This window comes from Pogoniulus pusillus, chromosome 7 (assembly GCF_015220805.1).
Source record: "Pogoniulus pusillus isolate bPogPus1 chromosome 7, bPogPus1.pri, whole genome shotgun sequence".
In the NCBI taxonomy this organism is placed as follows: Eukaryota; Metazoa; Chordata; class Aves; order Piciformes; family Lybiidae; genus Pogoniulus; species Pogoniulus pusillus.
In genome coordinates this window covers 7,218,712-7,239,461 of record NC_087270.1, presented here as the reverse complement: position 1 = coordinate 7,239,461, position 20,750 = coordinate 7,218,712, and the positions used below count along the sequence as shown (strand labels likewise).

At 41.7% G+C, this 20,750-nt stretch overlaps 1 protein-coding gene across 9 annotated transcripts in view; it reads right to left on the bottom strand.

Moving 5' to 3' along the window:
- Positions 1-20,750, bottom strand: part of DST (dystonin) — a 337,092-nt gene that overhangs the window by 109,097 nt on the left and 207,245 nt on the right. For 8 of the 9 annotated variants that reach the window (XM_064145796.1, XM_064145803.1, XM_064145797.1 and 5 more), the window contains 6 exons: positions 19,443-19,577; positions 17,105-17,193; positions 16,413-16,548; positions 3,985-4,137; positions 1,469-1,702; positions 937-1,218 (listed from right to left, as the gene is read on the bottom strand). In XM_064145796.1, coding sequence (XP_064001866.1) covers positions 937-1,218; positions 1,469-1,702; positions 3,985-4,137; positions 16,413-16,548; positions 17,105-17,193; positions 19,443-19,577 — 1,029 coding nt within the window. Of the gene's footprint in view, positions 1-936; positions 1,219-1,468; positions 1,703-3,984; positions 4,138-5,671; positions 5,906-7,531; positions 7,679-8,656; positions 8,873-9,028; positions 9,176-9,776; positions 15,327-16,412; positions 16,549-17,104; positions 17,194-19,442; positions 19,578-20,750 lie in introns of all 9 variants that reach the window. The other variant, XM_064145802.1, reaches the window with a different exon arrangement.

Genomic DNA, 20,750 nt, shown 5'->3' with positions numbered 1-20,750 from the left:
ATAAAATGGGGAGAAGATATAAAATGGGGAGAAGATATAAAATGGGGAGAAGATGCTAAATTTTGGGGTAAGATATAATGCAGATAAGATATAAAATGGAGATCAGATGCTAAACTTTGGGGTGGGATGCTAAATTTTGGGGTGGGAGATAAACCGGAGCTAAGATAAACCGGAGCTAAGATGGAGCTAGGATGCTAAATTTTGGGGTAGGATGCTAAATTCTGGGGTAGGATATAAAATGGAGATATGACGTAAATTGAGATGAGATGCTAAATTTTGGGGCGAGATGCTTAAATTGATGTAAGATGTGTCCCTGCTCACGTCAGGGGCGGTTGGAACTAGATGATCCTTGTGGTCCCTTCCATCCCTGACTGATTTTGTGCTTCTAACTGGTGTTCACAGGGGAGGAGCAGGGGGATGAATCATTTGGCTATTAAAAAGATTTTTGTAAGTCACCTAAAAGGTATGAATTTACACTGCAGGTTTTTGTTTTCCTACATTAATTTCTCACTAGAAACATTAAGAACAGATTTGTCATCACGAATCACAGAAATCATCCAGTTGGAAGAGACCTTTAAGATCATCCAGTCCAACCCTCCATCCAGCACCAAACTATATCCCTAATCTCAAGGTCCACACTCTGCTTCAACAACTCCAGGGATGGCAACTGCATCACTACCATCCCTTAATCTCAACATATACCTTGTAGAACATGTACTTTTTGGTACTTTGCAGGCAGCAATCACAGTAACAGTGAAAATAAGTTGACAAATTCTCAGTACATTCTAACTACTGATATTCCTACAGCTGCATTTCTCTGACTTCATTGTGCCTGATCCAAAGTCTGTGACAGAAAAGGTAAGGTTAAGTTCACTCATACTGAATGATGCCTGACATTCTTAGCACCTAAATGTTGAATAAACCCAGGGACGGTACCTTGACTTTCTGATACTGCTGGTTCAGGTTATCTTCTGTGATTTTTACTAGTCCATCCACCTGAGTTTCAAAGTTTTGCTGTATTTCCAGCAGATTGCCATTGACATCATCCTCCTCTCCTTCCAAAGCCTTCACATCTCCTTCTTCAAAGTGTGTTCCATTCTGTTCTATCACCTGCTTATACTTCCGGCCACGCTCTGCTTCTTTATCCACATTTGATAACCAATCCAAAAGATTATTTATTGTATTTTTACTTTCTTCCAGCTGTTCTATGGCTGCAACCTACAGTGAAATTTCACAGTTTCAGTTTAGAAATCTTTAGGCTGTGTAAAACATCATAGGCAAACAGACCACTTCAAATATGTTAACACTGTAAACTAAGCAGCACCATGTATGTCAGTCACAAATGCTGTTTAAAGAAAAGCAAGCAGCAAGCAGTTTACTGGTCACCCAAATGAAATTTCAGTATTTCCCCAGGAGATCAATAAGAAGTTGCAAGACTAATAAAGGTACAAAATGATTGCCTAAAAACCTTTTCTGTTTCCTGCTTAATTGCCGTTGTCATAGCTTTATCCAGTTCCTTTTTCGACTCTTCTGCCTTCTGGCTAAGAAGCAAACACTTTGTCTTTGCCTCATTCAGTTTCTGTTCAATAATAGTCTTGTCTTCTTGTGACAGCTTCTCTCCACTCTCTTTCAAGAAGCTTTCAGTATTTTTCACAATCTCTGCCAGTGTCTGGGCACTCATTCTCATGTCTTTCTGAATCTCCTTTTGAGAAAACAGAAAGCAAACAGGGGTCAGCTATTCACCAAATCTTTCCAAGCACATGGTACATTGTTAAAATGCAGACAGGATTGTTAGAATAAAACAGACACCAAAACCCAAGCAAAACAAATTGAATTCAACATCTGACAATGCTGCTGCCAGGTCAATACATCTTTTTTAAACTATTATTATTGCAAATTTCTTGGCTTATACATCTATTGAGACTGAGGTCGTGGCTGTGCTTTTGTTTTATTTAGGAGGTCAGATGTTTTATTTCCATGTACACAGAAGAAGATACTTCTCATTATTTAGATATGAAGAGATGCAGTAAATCAGTTACACTGCAGTAAGATGAGTTCATAGAATAGAATCATAGAATCAATCAGGTTGGAAGAGACCTCCAAGATCATCCAGGCCAACCTAGCACCCAGCCCTAGCCAGCCAACCAGACCATGGCACTAAGTGCCCCAGACAGGCTTTGCTTCAACACTTCCAGGCATGGCAACTCCACCACCTCCCTGGGCAGCCCATTGCAATGCCAATCACTCTCTCTGCCAACAACTTCCTCCTAACATCCAGCCTAGACTTCCCCTGGCACAACTTGAGACTGTGTCCCCCATTAGTATCCTAATAGGAAGCTACAGAAATTAAAGGCTGCATAAATGCAGAAACATGCAGTGATCTGTCCCAGGTAGACACTCTCCTGTATTGCTTGGTTTTATTCAAGCTAGAGATGCCATAAGAACATCTTTTTATTGTAATCAATCCTAATATTTTAATCTTCAAACACTGTTTTAAATCTTTAAAATTTCATAGAGGACAGATGTTTTAGTTTATTCAAAACAGTTTTGTATTTTCACAGAATCATGGAGGCTGGAATAGACCTCTGAGATCAAGTCCAGCCCATGACCTAATACCAGCACACTGGCTAGACTATGTCACTAAGTGCCACATCCAATCTTTCCTTAAACACCCCCAGGGACAGCAACTCTACCTCCTCCCCAGGCAGCCCATTCCAGTGTCTAATTACCCTTTCCAGGAGGAAGTGCTTCCTAACATCTAACCTAGACCTCCACTGGTACAGCTTCAGGCCATGCCCCTCATCTTGTCACAAGTTGCCTGGGAAAAGAACCCAACTCCCACCTTACTACAACTTCCCTTCAGGTAGCTGTAGAGTGTGGTAAGGTCACCTCTGAGTCTCCTCTCCTCCAGGCTAAACAACCTCAGCTCCCTCAGCCTCTCATTAGACCATCCCTTCATCAGCCTCGTTGCCCTCCTGTGGTGCAGTGGAGCCTCACTTCAGCACCTCAATATCTTTCTTGAAGTGAGTGGTCCACAGAACTGTACACAGTTCTCCAAGTGAGGCTTCACCAGTACCGAGTACAGAATTACATCCATCCTAGTCCTGCTGGCCACACTATTCCTGACAGAAGACAAGGTGCCATTGGCCACCCGTGTCACCTGGGCACATGGCTGGCTCCTGTTCAGCCACTGTCAAACAGCAATCCCAGGTCACTTCCATTAACTAGATGTGCTAGTTTTAAGATAAGTAAATCAAGGCAAGATGAAGAAGGAAATTTCTGCCTTTACAGATGACTAAACCTGATTGGTAAATCCATACTAAAATACTACTAGGAAAAAAAAGGCCAAGGAAGAGTATCAAGTCCTTCAGCCTTTTCACTGTCACACACTATAGTATCAGTCAAGATAGAGTAAAAGCTTATAGATGACCAAACACAGCTGAAAACCAGATCTCAATAAGAGAGGAAGCAAACTGCAAGGGCCCTGATACATAAGGAAGCAATACTAGAAAAACACAGAATTTAAACCCAAAACAAAAGTGAGGCAATGGAAAGCCTCAGGCAAGAGAATGCCTTGCAGCAAAATTCTTCTAACAGGAATAAGCATTCCCTGATACCAGTTAAACAAGCTGATTAAATTGAGAATAAACAAAAATTATTTTATCATATTTGACAGGACCAAATTCAAGGTAATGCAGAATAAATGCCATGCCTGCCCCAAGAGTGCTTATTAAACGTCTAGTACACACTCCTTTTTCTAGTATCTCCTAGTATGAAATGTTCTCTTCTCCTACTGGCACACACTAGAGTGTACTCATGGGCAGTTGCTTCAATGCATGGCATTAAGCCTTTACTTTTAGTAGGTCAGACAAATCTGTTTCATTCTCCTCTCACATGACACATCTCATTATCCAACAAAAAAGCCTTGTTACTCTCCTCTGCACTCAAGTCTTCTTTAACTTATCTGACTAGAATTGGGCTCACCTCCTGTTTGGTCTGGTATTGCTCTAGCTCAGCCTTGCTGTCTCCAATAACAAGAGACTCTTGCTGTCCAATGAGTCGATTTTCAGTCTGTGTAAGCAAATCACATATCTCCTGCAGTTTCTCTTTGCATTCCTGCTGCCGTTCAGCCACGTCCTATAGTAGAGCCAAGTACAATTGAACAGTAAAACAAACCCATCCTCACTTCAGAAACTAACAGACACTCTCATAGGAATTACCTTTGAACATCAATACTGCAAACTACTGATTTTTCAAGTATGCTGTAAACATGATAGCAGTGGTACAAGGAGCAAGATGAACATATAAAGTTATGGCTAAACCTCAAATATGTTGTAAGAGAAAGAGACCGTGTTTCATGGAACTGCCCAATAGAAGTCTGGCCATGCACTTATGTGAGAGATGAAATTTCCAGGGACAGGAGTGAAAATCCAGTCTCTTAATCACTTGAAACCTGTGACAAACACTATTAATTCTGGAAAAAAAAAAAAGGATATCAAAACAGAGGTTAGTTGTGATTGTGAATTAGCACTTGTTGGCATGCATAATATCCTACCTGAATAGAAAATGTTGACTTTGTAAAGGCAGCAGAAAAGAACAAACCATGCAAGCTCGCTGTTGTTACTCAGTCCTAGAAAAGTTGTGTGTCTTTCCACAACTTTATCTTTCTTTCACAAAGTATGGTGGCATGTTTTCAGGATGGAAAAGCAGCAAGTTTTGGGAACTATAGAATCACAGAATCATAGAATCAAGCTGGTCTTTCATTATGCGTAAATTGAGACCTGAGGTGGTGATTCTGAGTCTTAACAGTGCTTTTGAAAGAGAAGAGGAGACGCAGTTACACTGCAACATCTTAGTCTCCTTTGACTCTACAAAGGCTGCTTAATGTTTGCCAGCTGCAGCCATGCCCGCTAAAGAGGTTCCAGCTTGACTCATACTTTTCCCTAGTGCCCATGCCTAGAATTACAAATACCTTGGCTTATTTAGTCACCTATCCTGTCTCAGTCAAAACAAGCCATAGCAACAAGGATTTAAACAAATCTGGTTCTTTGACTACAGAAACCTAGCAAACAAGATCATGTAAGTAGATGACCTGGTAAGTGAAAGGAAAAGAGAATCTTCAGCAGGACAGAAGTGATGAGTAATGGTGCAACAGGTAAATTTAGTGACCAATATAGTTGCAGCCAGTTCACTGCTTTAATTACTGACACAGCTACTAAACAAACTCCTTTGAGAAACCTCAAGTAAACATCTTTCATTGCTAGAAAGAGTAGATCTGGTCGCCTTAAGCTGTACAGATCCCAATGCCCAAAACTGTGTCTTGTGCATAATCTAATATGGTGTTTCTCTAGCTGTACCAAGGAAAGGAAGCAAAGGGGGAAAAAAAAACCCAAACACAAACGGAAGAGGCAACAAAACCACCCAAACAAACAAAACGAACCTCAAACAGACAACAAAAAAGCACCAAAAATCAAAACAAACAAACAGCAAAAAAACCCAAACAAGACTCTCAACAACCCCCCAGATTTTACCAGTGCCATCCATCTTTGCAGGACTATGAATACATCTGTTGTAAAAACTGAGGAGATAAGGATACATACAAGAGGCTGCATGCTGGTATGAGAATTTCTCATCCACAGACAGAAACACTCAGTTACAGAGAAAGGCAAACCTTCTGATCACCCAGCTCTTTCGCTGCCTGTAACTGAGTCTCTAAACTTTCCACCTGAGATGTTACTGCTTCCTGTACTTCCTGAAAGCATTTCTGGGTGGTATTTAAGAGTCTCAGCAGCTGTTTGCTCTGATTTGGAGAAAGATCTTGAGCATGTTCAGAAATGAAGAACTGAATATCAAACGCAGTGGAATCTAATTCCATCTTTTTACTGCCAAGCTCTGCAACACTGTTCTGTAAACAAAGAGAAAGAAATAACCAGCAATGTTTAGGAGTTCAATATCAATAAAACACAAATATTGCTACCCATTTTTTCCTAGCCCCTGCTTCAAAATGCTTTTGGGAGACAGTTCAGTCATAGTAAATCAAAACCCTGTGTCAGAATCATTCAGACATTGATTTGCTTCAGGCATAGCCTATGCCCAAGTAACAAAAGAGATGACCTTGAACATCCATTTCTTTGCTCTCTCATGGATGTCTGACAACTGGGTGACCTTCAGCTCTAGCAGCTTTATGGCTGGTTAGGCTAAACATTTCTAGGCTTCAGGTTTGAAGATCTATAAATGTTAAAATATTCACTTGAAAACTTTCCTTTTCCTAACACCACAGAGAGAAGCTCCACTGGGGGTACTGGTGGATAGCAGGCTGAAGATGAGCCAGCATTGTGCCCAGGTAGCCAAGAGAGCCAATGGCATCCTGGCCTGCATCAGGAACAGTGTGGCCAGTAGGACAAGCAAGGGAGGTTATTCTGCCCCTGTACTCAGCACTGCTCAGGCCACACCTTGAGTGCTGTGTCCAGTTCTGGGCTCCTCAATTCAAGAGAGATGTTGAGGTGCTGGAAGGTGTCCAGAGAAGGGCAACAAAGCTGGTGAGGGGCCTGGAACACAGCCCTGTGAGGAGAGGCTGAGGGAGCTGGGGGTGTTTAGCCTGCAGAAGAGGAGGCTCAGGGGGGACCTCATTGCTGTCTACAGCTACCTGAAGGGAGGCTGTAGCCAGGTGGGGGTTGGTCTCTTCTGCCAGGCAACCAGCAACAGAACAAGGGGACACAGTCTCAAGTTGTGCCAGGGGAGGTCTAGGCTCGATGTCAGGAGGAAATTGTTGGCAGAGAGAGTGACTGGCATTGGAATGGGCTGCCCAGGGAGGTGGTGGAGTCACTGTCCCTGGAGGTGTTCAAGAAAAGCCTGGATGAGGCACTTAGTGCCATGGTCTAGCTGACTGGCTAGGGCTGGGTGCTAGGTTGGCCTGGCTGATCTTGGAGGTCTCTTCCAACCTGGTTGATTCTATGATTTCTAGCAGTGTGGCAAATTCTGCCCACAGTGCAGTCCCTGTGGCATTCCCATGCATACTGGAATCCTGCTAAAGCACATCAAAATGTCACTTATCATTCATATATGCAGAGGTGTACAAATTCATATAAAAATTGATCTGATTTTTATGACAGACTTCATGAAGCATGTAACAAAAAGGCTTTTTGTCTTTCTCCATCTTCTGTTCTACACAGACCAGATTTGGAAAGCAACTGAATTTCAGTGAAGGTTCTGGATCTTATACATAAACATCCAATTTTAATCAAAGAGATACTTGCATTATAAATTATGTCCAAAAAAGGTCAAACATTGGAACAAATGCAAGGACCAAAAGCTTTCTTAGTAAGCCAAACTCTATCAGATGTTTTTTTTCCAAGAGAAAAAGCAAATCAACTACATTTTATTAGTGCATTATCAAGTAGTTGTCTTCTTAAATAATTAGTTCTAGCTGCCTAAGAGGTTAATGAGCAAGTATACAAAACCTAGCTAATTATACATGATAAGCAGTAACACTTTGTCAGAAGCACGAGCATGTGCCACAAAGAATACTTACTTTAAGTTGTTGTAAACTTTTCCCCATCTCTTCTGCACCAGTAGTGTTCACTGTGAAGTCATTCATGATTTTACTGTTTTCTCTGATCCAGTCTGAAAATATCTGGAGTCTGCTTAAAAGTTGCTGGTGCATTACTGCAAGGTTAGACTGCACAAAAAAAAAGAAAAGAAGTTGATTTAACAACAAAGGATGAGATTGAACAAGGTCAAGTGCAGGGTTCTGCACTATGGGCACAACAACCCCAAGCAGCGCTACAGGCTGGGGACAGAGTGGCTGGAGAGCAGCCAGGAGGAAAGGGACCTGGGGGTACTGGTGGATAGTAGGCTAAAGATAAGCCAGCAGTGTGCCCAGGTGGTCAAGAGAGCCAATGGCATCCTGGCCTGCATCAGGAACAGTGTGGCCAGTAGGACAAGCAAGGGAGGTTATTCTGCCCCTGTACTCAGCACTGGTCAGGCCACAGCTTGAGTGCTGTGTCCAGTTCTGGGCCCCTCAATTCAAGAGAGATGTTGAGGTGCTGGAAGGTGTCCAGAGAAGGGCGACAAAGCTGGTGAGGGGCCTGGAACACAAACCCTATGAGGAGAGGCTGAGGGAGCTGGGGGTGTTTAGCCTGCAGAAGAGGAGGCTCAGGGGGGACCTCATTGCTGTCTACAACTACCTGAAGGGAGGCTGTAGCCAGGTGGGGGTTGGTCTCTTCTGCCAGGCAACCAGCAACAGAACAAGGGGACACAGTCTCAAGTTGTGCCAGGGGAGGTCTAGGCTCGATGTCAGGAGGAAATTGTTGGCAGAGAGAGTGACTGGCATTGGAATGGGCTGCCCAGGGAGGTGGTGGAGTCACTGTCCCTGGAGATGTTCAAGGAAAGCCTGGATGAGGCACTTAGTGCCATGGTCTGGTTGACTGGCTAGGGCTGGGTGCTAGGTTGGACTGCATGATGTTGGAGGTCTCTTCCAACCTGGTTGATTCTGTGATTATTTATGCTGATGGAGCTCAGCCACATTTCATAGAATCATTATGTGTATTTTTGTATTAACATAAAACAAACAAAGAAAGCAAACCCAAGTTCCTTCCTTTTAGACAAATGGCATTGGAGAAAATCAAAGTTCAAAAGAATACTGACAAAAACATACCATTTCCAAGTCAATAGCACAGACTATTTCATTTGCTCTTTTTGAAGATGTATCACAGATCACCACAAACACTTCCTGCACACAGTCATAGCTTATCTTCAGCTCTTTAAGTTTCTCTTCAGGAATATCTCCGTGACAAAACTTTAAAAACTCTTCTGTTAACTTCATGTCCTTTTTCAGGCCGATTGCAAAGGTAGCCAGTCCTGACTGAAACGACTACAAAGAGAATATAAACTGTATTAAGTTACTAAGCAAAAAAGAAGTAAACATTTAAATCTGAATTATTTTAACTGTATTTGAAACCTCTTTTTACCTAAGGGCTTCTCCTAGCACCCATCACTGAAATGCAAACATAAAGAACACTTCACTCACCTCTAGTTGTTCTAGTTCATCTTTCAGTATTTCCAGGCTGTTACTAATAGGCTGTTGGTAATCCAGGTGGCTTTTCATATCTTGAAGCACTCCTAAATGTCCTTGCATTTTCTCTGTTAACTGTAAACATTGTTGTACTCCACTGACCTGAAAAATTAATTGTAACAATAAGGTTTTTCACACTGACAGAGTTGAAAATAAGTCATACAAGTCCTCATTTTAATAATTTATTCTAACATATCATTTAGATATGTCAGACTCCACCGGGGAGTGGTGGTGTTCCAGGGAACAGTCAGCAAAGCAGATGTCTTACAAGATACTACAACTACCTGAGGGGTGGTTGTGGCCAGGAGGAGGTTGCTCTCTTCTCTCAGGTGGCCAGCACCAGAACGAGAGGACACAGCCTCAGGCTGTGCCAGGGGAGATTTAGGCTGGAGGTGAGGAGAAAGTTCTTCACTGAGAGAGTCATTGGACACTGGAATGGGCTGCCCGGGGAGGTGGTGGAGTCGACGTCCCTGGAGCTGTTCAAGGCAGGATTGGACATGGCACTTGGTGCCATGGTCTAGCCTTGAGCTCTGTGGTAAAAGGTTGGACTTGATGATCTGTGAGGTCTCTTCCAACCTTAGTGATACTGTGATTTAATTCTTAAACCCTTTTTCCAGTTTAATTATTCTCTCCAGCACTTAGATGGATTCATGCAATTCCTTTGTCACCAGACACGTGAGACAAAGCAGCAGTTATTACTTACCAGGCTTGTGGGGATGTCTTTCAGGACTGCTTCTTTTGCTTTGCAAACAGGTTCAGTAAAGACTCCGGATAGGCTGTCTGTCTTCCCGTGTTCCTGGCCTCTCTTCCAAGCAATGGCTGTGTCATCTGGCAGTGTTTTCTCTTTTGCCATTTCTGATCCAAATTCTGATTGTTCTGTTGAGAAAGCAGTACAAAGCCCACCTCTTTTGCCTTTACCTTCATGTTCTGTGCTGATGCCAGCGACCTGTGAGTTTGTAAGCAAGCCACACATCAGCTCCTCTAATTTGCTTTTACTTTCATCTCCAGATGAGAGCCGAAAAATCTCAAGAAGTTCAGAATTAGTAAGTTTTGGCAGGGGAGTTTTCACCTCTGTTTCACTATTCCTTTGATCTGGATCAGCCATTTTTTGCTTGAAGGATTCCTGCTTCAGAATATCACGAAGAAGATCAGGACTTCTACCATCAGGCCAAAGCGATGAAAGAGCATCACTGTCCTTTGTTTCTGTACAAGGTGCACTAAAGGTTAATGTGCTTCTAACAGCACTGTTTATTTGCTTGAGATTTGACCCACTAGAGGTGTCACTCAGAAGCTGGGTGCCTCTAATCATTGTAAATAAGCTTTCCATTAAAACTTTGGTGTCAGAGTAACTTAGGGGTTCACCCTCCTGCTTGCAGCAAACGTGCCCCTTTTTCAGTTTCCTTTGTAACAGATTCTTGAAGTCTTCCATTGCTGCATCAGACATTTCTGGTGGTTGAGAAATACCTTCCTCGACTTGAAAATCTTTGCAAGTTTCCATTTCCTTTGGTAATGATTCCATAGATGTTTGTGTTTTGAAATCACTTCCAGAGGAAGGAGCCTCATTGGCCATGCAATGTTCTTCCTTTGTGTTTTTCAGCATCTCCTGTTCTTTCTGGGCACTGGAATTCAAGCCAGCCCCTGTGCTGCTCAGAATCGCAGAAGAAGCATCAATGGTATGGGTATGGCTATCAGAAAACAGCACTTCAGTCTTACACCCCGATTCCTGGGCATCCTCAGAACTTCCTAAAACTTCTGCTTTTACTGGAGAAAATTCACTGTCACTGCTGCTCTGATTTTCTGCAAGGCCTTTAAGAACACCATGGGTATTCTGACAGACAACGCTCCCTGTTTCTTTAGTGACACTAATTTCCTTTGGTTTCACTGTATCAGCTGGGGCAAAAGAGGAAGTGTTAAATCCACTTGAAGGCATTTCTTCTGTATTTAGCAGAAAATTCTTTTCATTTTGTATACCCTTTCCCCCTTTTTCCCTGTCCTCAAAGCAACAGGATTTGGTTTCACCTAGTTCTGACCGACCACCTCCTTTTACGCTGGTTGAGTATTGCTTTAAAGGAGTAGAAACGTTAAAATCTACCCCAAATTCATCTGATTTCACATCACCTCCAGTGTGAAGCAAAATATTTACTTTTTCTTTACTTGAAACAGGAGTTTCTCTACCAGCTTTAATAACTGATGCATCAAATATTTCCCCAAGGCTTTCCATCTGAATAGGACTTTTATGTAGCCCCAAGGTATCACATCCCTCAGTAACATTTACTCTATTTTTATCTTCTGCAGTAATTTCAAAACATCTTCCTATCTCACCATGCTTCTGACTGGTCACTGGATGTACTTGGCTGCTAAGTGAACCATCACCATCACTCATACAACACATTTCCACAAGGAAATTACTGTCCATTTCAGAAGCATTTCCCTTTAGCTGTTCAGCACCAGCTGTATCGTTTAGTACTTTTCCTTCTGCAAATACTGTTTCTTTCTGTCGTTGGCCATCACTTGAATGTAGCATTGCCATGGTACCATTCTTTGTATGCATGCTATCAGGAAAGCCTTCTGAGAGAAGCAAATTTATCTGAGCAGTTTGCTCATCATCAGTAGATTTCTTTGTAGTTAGGAAGGCTGTCATGCTATCGCTAGGAAGTGGAGAACTTGGAACTTTAAGCTGTGTTTTAGTATTTTCTTCATTCTTGCAGGATGCCCACTTAGTGTCAAAGGTATTTTCAGACCAAATAGGCTCAGCAGTGTCTTGTGACATGTCTTTACTTATGTCAGAAGTCTCATATTCATATTCCATTTCCTTCTGTTTGTCCTCTTCACTTGTACCTGGAAGACCAACATATCTTCGCTCAAGAAGATCTGATGCAGAGTCATATTTTCCCAAGGACAGTTTTCCATTTTCATGGTTAGACTGGAACTGCAAACTATATCCTGTCTTGCAGCCTAAAGAATCAATATCCTCAGTATTTTCATAGTTATTTTCAATGTCACCTAAGGAAACTGGCAGCTGGTCACATTTTTTTATACACTGATGACGGGAATGAAAAATTGCCATTTCTCCATCACTGTCAGAATCAGTGTCAGAGTCATCAGAACTACTATAATCCTCTTCATAACCTTCCTCCTCTTGTGTACCTTCAGATTCACTGTCACAAGAGTCACTTTCTGCTTTCACTTCATCTTCCTCAATTCTGTCTTGTACTTCTGCTTCACACACCTGCTGTGAAGAACTAAGGCCTCTCTCTCCTTCACTCTCCAGAGTAACTGGTAACCCCTGCTTCTTGTTTCCAAAGCTCCCTGTTCTTTCTCTCTCCTCCTCAGGGATTCTTTCCATACTTTCAGCAATTGCAGAAACTCTGTTTAAGTTCTCAGGTAGCCCTCTCAAATTGATGTGGTCGTTCTCTTCAGCTTTAGCTGCAAGTGCTTGAAAAGGGCTGGTCTCTTCTCTCAGGGTTATTAGACCACCTCTCTCCTCTAGAAAACCCAGTGGCACAGATATTCCAGATAATTCTGGCTCTGGTGTATTACTGTCCCCCGGGTGCAGAGGACTGCAATCATCATCATCTTGAGGAGTGCCATAGGAATCATCATTATCAATTTGTGGACTATCATAGACATCACTGTCATCATCATCAACCTGAGGTGTTTCATAGGCATCACTGTCATCATCGTCATCATCATCATCATCATCAAATGGAGAGCTGTCATCTTCAGAGGTTACCTCCCCACATTCATGCTGTAAGGAGTCACTTTCAAGCTGTGGGATGCCATCACTCTCCTCTAGTGACGAGTCAGAACTACTGTCACAGGGCAGTAACTCGCTGAAGGTAAGATCGCTTTCTTCTGTGGTTAGCCTTTGTGCCATGCTGTTACTGTACCCCACAGGTGGTCCCCCCTGTAGCACAGTATTGCCATCCAATGAAGGCCTGCTGTGAATGCCTCCACTGCCTTCTAGAGATGGCTTACTCCACAAGTCAGTACCAACCCCTGAGGATGCCATGCCCTTTACGTAAAGACAGTCTTCCAGGGATGGGATAGCAGAGTCCTGTAGAGGCTGTTCCCTATATTCATTAGCTTCAAACTGCTGTGTGTCACCACACTGGCTAACCAGTTCTTCTTGAAGGCTATACTGAGTATCTGCACCAATGGATGAACCATGGCCTCGGACAAAACTTTCTTGCTTGCTGTGATCCACTACCTCTCTGTCCTTGTCAGCTTGCAATACCTGGGGCTCATATGTTGTGCATCTTTCCAGCTCTCTCCACGTTTCATTATCTGACAAATCTTCCACACTCAAGGAGTTTTGTAAGGTGTATTCATTTCCTAGACTGCCTGCCATATAAATCTCTTCTTTCTCTGTCTCTGAAGCAAAATTTGTATTTGAGTAATTTGGAAGATATCCTTCAATGTTACCTGCATTTGCCTTCTGACTGTCATGCTTACACAGTTCTGCCCACTCAGAAATCTCTGCAAGGCCTCTAAATGCATTTCTGCTCATGGGATTTTGAATGCTATTTACTGCATTTCTGAGCTCTGCAGGGTTAGTATATTCTGATTGCTCAGTATCAATAGCACTGCAACCACCTGGTCTACACACACAGAAATCTTCTCCCTGTAAAGATATGGAATGCCCCAAATCTTCAAACTGACTTAATTTTCCACCATTAGAAGTATTCTCAGCATCTGAAAGATCTCCCTGAACACTACCTGTGACATTACTGAAGTGGACAGCAGTGCCAGACGATCTCAGGTTGATTCCTTTCTGGCTTATGCATTTGTTATTAAACTTAATTTCTGACACATTGGTCTTGCATGCAGCACCATCATCCAGCAACATATTGATGGCTTCCTGCAGTTGTCCATCATATAATAAAAGTCTTCCTCCAGTGTTTGCATCCATGTAACTATTTACCATCAAATAAGATATGAATAATTTCTTAGCTTGATCTAAATTATGACATACAAGGTCTTCTGTGCCAGACTCTTCCTCCTCACAGTCATGAGAAACAGATGGAAGGAAATCATAAGCTGATAACCACTTTGCAGTGCTTTTACAGGGGGACTCCAATTCTTCCAGATTGGGCATTGCATCTGGTAAAATGACATTGCTCAAAACAGATAGACTATTCCTCTCTATTATCCCCGACTGTGCAGCTTTATCCAGACTGATTATTTCACAAGTTTCTGGAATGTAAAGTGCAGCTATTTTCTGTCTATCACTCAGTATTTTGAATGCCAGTTCGTTCGTTATCATCTCTTGGTGCAAGGAAGTTGATATGGGGAATATTTCACCCGTGTGAGGCCAGATTAGTCCAACAAAGCCTCTCTGTGCTTCTAATACCAGCAGTGCACTGGTAGATGATATTAAGTTGCACTGCACAGCTTCATCAACAGTCAAGCGTTGTCCTGAGTTTGGACAAAGGATTCCACCAGTCTGAACTTGATGTGTGAGGATTCCACAAGCAGTGTCCTGATCTATCATCCCTTGCCTCACAGCATCCTCCAGAGTCATTTGCTTCCCTGAGTCAGGGTCAATTATACCTCCAGATATTAACTGAGAACCCAGCAGCCTGAACATTGTCTCCCGATCGATGAGTCCTTCATGAGCTGCCCTTAAAACACTTATCTTTCTTCCAGATTTGAATGTGATTCTGCCTTTTTCTTGTGGTTTCACAGGTAGGAGCCTTAACCCTGTTCTCTCATGTATTATGCATCTGTGAATCATCTGTTCAAGGGAAATCTTCTCAGCACAGCTGGGGTCTATGAGATCTTTACATGTGTCTTGTCTTTCCCGAAGCTTTGTATATAACGTTGGAGAAATCAGGTTTCTCTGGAAAGCATTCTGCAAAGTCAGTTTCTCTCCAGTAGATGGCAAAATCAAGAGCCCACTTGATAGCTGATTCTCAAGAATTTTAATGGCCAAAGGTTCTGAAATGAGACCTTGTTCTAGAGCTGATACAACTGGCAGATTTGACAATGAAGATTCTGAAATAAGCTTCTTTACGTTACTTAATTCCTGCAACTGCAACAGAATCTGCTCATCGATTAATGCATGAGCTTTAGCTTCTTCCAAATCATAACATACTCCTAATTCTGGACAGATTATTCCAGAAAGGATCAGTTGATTCTCAAGCAATCTAATTCCAGTGTCATAATCAATAAAACCTTTTAAGACAGACTGAAAGACTGAAAAGACTTCTCCGGTTGTTTGGTCAACGACACCAGCAATGACTTTATCCACCTGAAAAGGGATATATAAAGGAAATGCTGTCACTAATTTTGGACTGTGGATTTTAAATGCTATTTTGATGTTTAATGCATGGTTAAGTATAAAAAAAACAGGTACTTACCAGGCCTGGAGGAATGCTGTGAATGTTAGCAGCTCAAATGCGCAAGTGATCTATGTCAGTCATTGAACAGCACACGATGTGATAAAAGCTTTTGTGAATCGACATGCATCTGTGAATTGAAAACCTATGCTTTGCATACACAAATAGGGTTAGTGAAAGATAAGAGAAGAAATGACTGCAGAGTAAGCAAATAGAACACACACCTGAAAGGCAAATTGTCATGCTCTAAATGTCTGTGAAAGGTTAGGGTATTTGGAAACAGTACGTGATTTAAAACAACCATGCTATTCATGTTTACAGCATACAGGACTTCTGTATATTCACTCGATAAGGAATCAGATACTCTAGCACCAAATACTGCATTTAGTTTGCATGGAAAGCATGAAGTCAGTGTGGCAACAATATCTGAACTAACTACACAGATGTGGCCTCTCTGTGTACATGAGAACGCTCGCTTGCAGCATATGTTTTGAGAATTCCACGTTTATGATGGAGATCTGTTAACAAATACATTTGTAGTGTCTCAGAGGTAATCACATTATGTGCTCCCATTTTCACATCCATACATTTTGGAGAAAAATTGAAAGCAGATCTGTTCTAGGACCTTTCCAAGCGACACATGGGAGAAATTAACAAGTTTCTTATTGCGTCGTTTTTGCAGCAGAAACACAGACTTATCTAGCAGTCAAAGAATGGCTTTTAAGAGAAGAGTTAAGAGATGAATGATTTGTCTTTTTTCATGCAAGGCACACATTATTAGACTCTTCACAAAAAAAATAATCTGGTGGGCAGAATGTTCATAAGCACAGGTAAAGTCACACATGGTATTCCACAGCAAATACACGAAATCTTTAGTGAATTAAATGTCCTTTACACACTATTAATTGCAGGTTCCTCTTCTACTGATAACATTACAGTTCCAAAACCATGCAGTAAAATTCAAAATGGGCTGAAATGCAAAGTTTCAGTCTTGTTACCTTTTCTTCCATCTTTTCATCTCCTAGGTACTGTGCTTTATGCAGCTGCTTCAAAGCTTCATTGGATAACAAGCTGTAGCTCTCCTGGAGGGATCTGACTTGTTTCTCCATTTCGTTTCTTTCTTCATCTGTCATTCTATTGAGAAAAAAAAGGAAAACAAAAGAAGAAAATCTCTTGAGTAAACAGCAGGGAGTAACATTCTTACCTTTACTTAAAAAGGGGCAGGGATGGAACATGGTAAAAGTAGTCTGAAAAAAATACAGACTAGTTACAAAGACATTCAAGAAAGCTACTACCTGCTTGTAGTTACTCAGTGATAAAAAGCTACATTAATATAGGATGTATGTTGAGTTATTACTTAACTGCACCAGTCAAGACAGTAACACTGCTTAGCAAGGAGTCAAGAGGTATCTCAGAAATGTAGTATCTTAAATAGGCTGACTTCAGACATGGAGGGGAAAAAAACCCTGAAATATAGTTCAAGTATTAATTTACTACTAATGTGTTAAATCTTATGAGTGCAAATGTAAACTCCTATCTTAAGCTGGCCTTAAAATTGAAAGAAAAACCTGACATATTTGTACACTAAATGTAACTGAACTGTAAGATGAAGATAATATTTTTTTTAAAGCAAACAGTTATGTGCTTATTCCATTAATTTCTCTTAGTTAAAAAATAAGAAGTAGCATACTTGTCACTGTGCTTAGCTAAAAATGACTGAGTAGTCTGCAGAGCTTCAGCTATTTGTTCTTTCTTGGTTGACATTTCATCCAGGGAAATCTGAAAAACAAAGAATAAGTGTTCAAGACTTAAGTATGCACATATCTGGAACTAAATTCAATAGTAAAACATGTTTTTCCCCCCTTAGATAATGCCTGTTATTAAAGTGACATCATTTACTATGGAATTTTAGCATTTATATATGGATTTAGTTCAATAAGCTGTTTGTTGGGTGAAACAAAGGTAATTTAAACTTCTATTTAAGATTAACCACCCATTTAAACTTCCTTATTACAGCTGGTTTAGTCTAAAGCAGCATTATAAAGTTATGTGTACAAGAGTCATGTTTAAGATGCTCACCAAGGTGAGAGGTAACAACTTTTTAAAGAGACATACAAGGAGACTTCATGAAATTCAATGAGTGACAAATGCAACATGAAAAAGAAGTTCTTTATTTATATTCCCCCTGCTATCATGTCTGTATCATCCACACTAAAGCAGTTGTCCTGGCACAGGAGAATTTAATCTTTTAACTCTCCTGAGAAGCTAAGTGCAGTCTCTTCAGAGGAAAAAAACACTTATTTTGGATAAACAAAGGCAGCATATAAAAGGAGAGTCTAGAAATTCAGTAGTAAGATCAAAATAATGTCCATTGTTAGTGCTGAGAGAACTGCAGCAAGGTGCTTGAGCTCTGCATGAACCTCGTCTCTGGATACAACCAGTTCTGTCCCTGTGTGCATCCCATCCAAAGGCCTGAACATGGCTCCTTTTGCAGTGACTGCCAGTGAGCCACAATCCCAGCTGTGCTGCTTGGGCAGAAACCAAGAGCAAGCACTGCATGCACTACAGAGGAAGGTACAGTTGGGCTCATGAGTTCCACATTGCTCAGGCAGCTGGTCTTGCTGTGGCTCCTGTCTGTGCACTGTTACTACTGGCTCCAGCTTATCCACTTGCTTCATTCCACAGCAATCTCAAACTGCTGTGCAAAATGCTTCTCAGCTAGCATGAACTACCAAATTGCTGATCTACACATTTCCACAGAACTTGTCAAGGCACCTGTGCTAGTCAGCAGAGACAAAACCAGGCACTTCTGAAAGGAGATACCACCACACGGGAAGGAAAAACCCTTGGCAAAAAGCCATCCACCACAGGCTAGAAGAGGCTAAGGCAGCCCTCTCACAGGTTACCTGCTGAGGGCTCAAACTGGGGAAGATGCTGTGGTAAGCTGAGATGCTCTAAGGAGTACACTGTTATCCCAACACTGACAAAAGTTTTCACTGTTGTCACTAGCAAGGGCAGAAAATGACCAGTGTTGAATGTTTTTGAAACCCTATTAGTGATTCACCAATCAGTATGTTCAAACAAATTCCACCTTACCTCCTCCTACAGAAACAGGGACAAACTCACTAACAGAACTAGCACCAGCCCTCTAGGAACAGCAGCGGGACTACTAGTCACCAGGACTGCCAATGGGCCTGACAGCAAGCCTGATTTATGCACATGCTGCTCCAGTGGCTCTAGCCTCCACCAGCATGTGTGATCAAACTAAAACCACGGGAACAGGCTGCCAGGATGGCCAAAATTCTGTTTGCATGAGCACACATCCAGTCCTGCATTAAGCGATGTGGAAAAGATACTGCTCCATCTCTTGGCTGCTCAGTCTGCAAGCAGACCTTCACCTACTGAAATCTCAGGTGTCACTACGCTATATCATGGGCCAAGTTGAGCAAGAGAGGGGTTAAAATGATAGAAAACTTCACAGATGGAAATTTACAGTCAGAGTTACAACGGCATGTAATGACAAGTACCTGTTAAATACAAAGCTGGCTAGATGGGCCACTCCAGCAGCCTACAGACTAGCGTGAATTAACAGAGGGCTCAGTCAGCAGCTGCTGTATTCCTTAAGACAGCACCCTGGTGCCAGGGTAGAAACTACCAGGCTTACTCACTTGAACCATTTCAGGACGAGGGGACAGACCTACAAAGCAGCATGCTGCCAGACCGAGTTGCAGTGTGCAAAGGCTAGTTCTTCTAAACTGACATTTCACAGTGCCAACACACATCACACAACAGGCCTGTAGAAAATCACTTTGCACTGTTTCTGAGTAACTTGTCTGTGTCCCTAAACATTGATGTTCACTTGGTCAACCCTCCACTCACAACTAAAGGTGAAATTCTACCCCTAGGAAAAAGCGGATGGAGATTTGCACAGGGGGGGTGGGGAAGGCACTTCAGAGTATTTTGTAGGTTTGATGAACACAAAAACCTAAACCAAGGAAGTGGTACTTGACCAAAAGATATGCATGTACCTGCTGCTTAGGCAAATCTGTCTTTTCAGTCTTTTCTCCTTCTTGTTTGCTCAGTGTCTTGCTGAGGTTTGACATCCATTTCAGTAAATCCCCAGCTTTTTCAACATGCTCCTTCTTTTCCTCTTCCATTGATTTCTGATCATCACCATAAATTGTAAAGAAACAAATTGGTGCAATATTTAACATCACTCTTCACATAAGCACAATCCTACAATGGCAATATCATCACTAAAGCATACATTGATTTGTATTCGTCATCACATGCATCGCTGTGACAATGACGTAGGAACAGAAGTGGCACCAATTACAGATACTAACAGAAGTAACTCCTGAAATGATTTGTGATGACAGCAATTACTCATACACAGATCTACTCATCATAAAATGCCTGCCATTCAGAAAAAGCACAGCTCCCCAGCCATTGCTCAGCAGATAAAAGCTCAACATTTGCATATGGAGTATCTTTGAACTGCTGCCTTTGCATTGCCCTCAGGTGCAGCTATGTGCAGCCAGCAGAGAGGATCAGTGTTTTGCAATCTATGCACGTGGGTTTCTAAACCACAGCTAGGAAGGACAGACTGTTTTATGAGCTACAGAAACAAGAGCAATAAAACACAGAGATTGAATTTTTTTTCTGCACAGAAAAACAGATTTAATGTTACAGTAGTACAACATGTTGGTAAGTTTGAATTTATCAATACTCAAAATACACTTAAGACTTTCCATATATCACAAGTAAAGATGAAGACATTTTATATCAATGGAATTTAAAAAGTTAGGTAACTGTAATTAATTTGTCTATCAGAGCATGGAAAAGTTACCCTATGTAAAAGGAAGAATTAAGATATGTAACTTCATGATGTGAACAGCCAATTACAATTAATGAAACATGAGTGTGAGAAAAATCATTTATGAGTACATGTTTACTGGACTGCAGATTTAACCCTTATATACTTTATTGCCTCTTCTGTACAATAACTGTTATCTTCAGACTGGTTCATAATATGAAGTGGAAAGCAGCTCTGCACAGAGGGACCAAGGACACCTAGTAAGCAAGTTAACCATGAGCCATCAATGTGCCTTTGTGGTCCAGAAGGCCAACACATTTCTGGCATGCACTAAGGAGTGCGGCCAACAGGTTGAGGGAGGTTTTCCTCCCCCTCTACTTTGCCTTAGTGAGGCCACACTTGGGAGTATTGCATCCAATTCTAGACTCTCACTTCAAGAGGGACAAGGAACTAACACGGTCAACAAAGGACCATAAAAAACAGTTAGGGAACCGAAGTATCTCTCTTACAAGGAAACCTG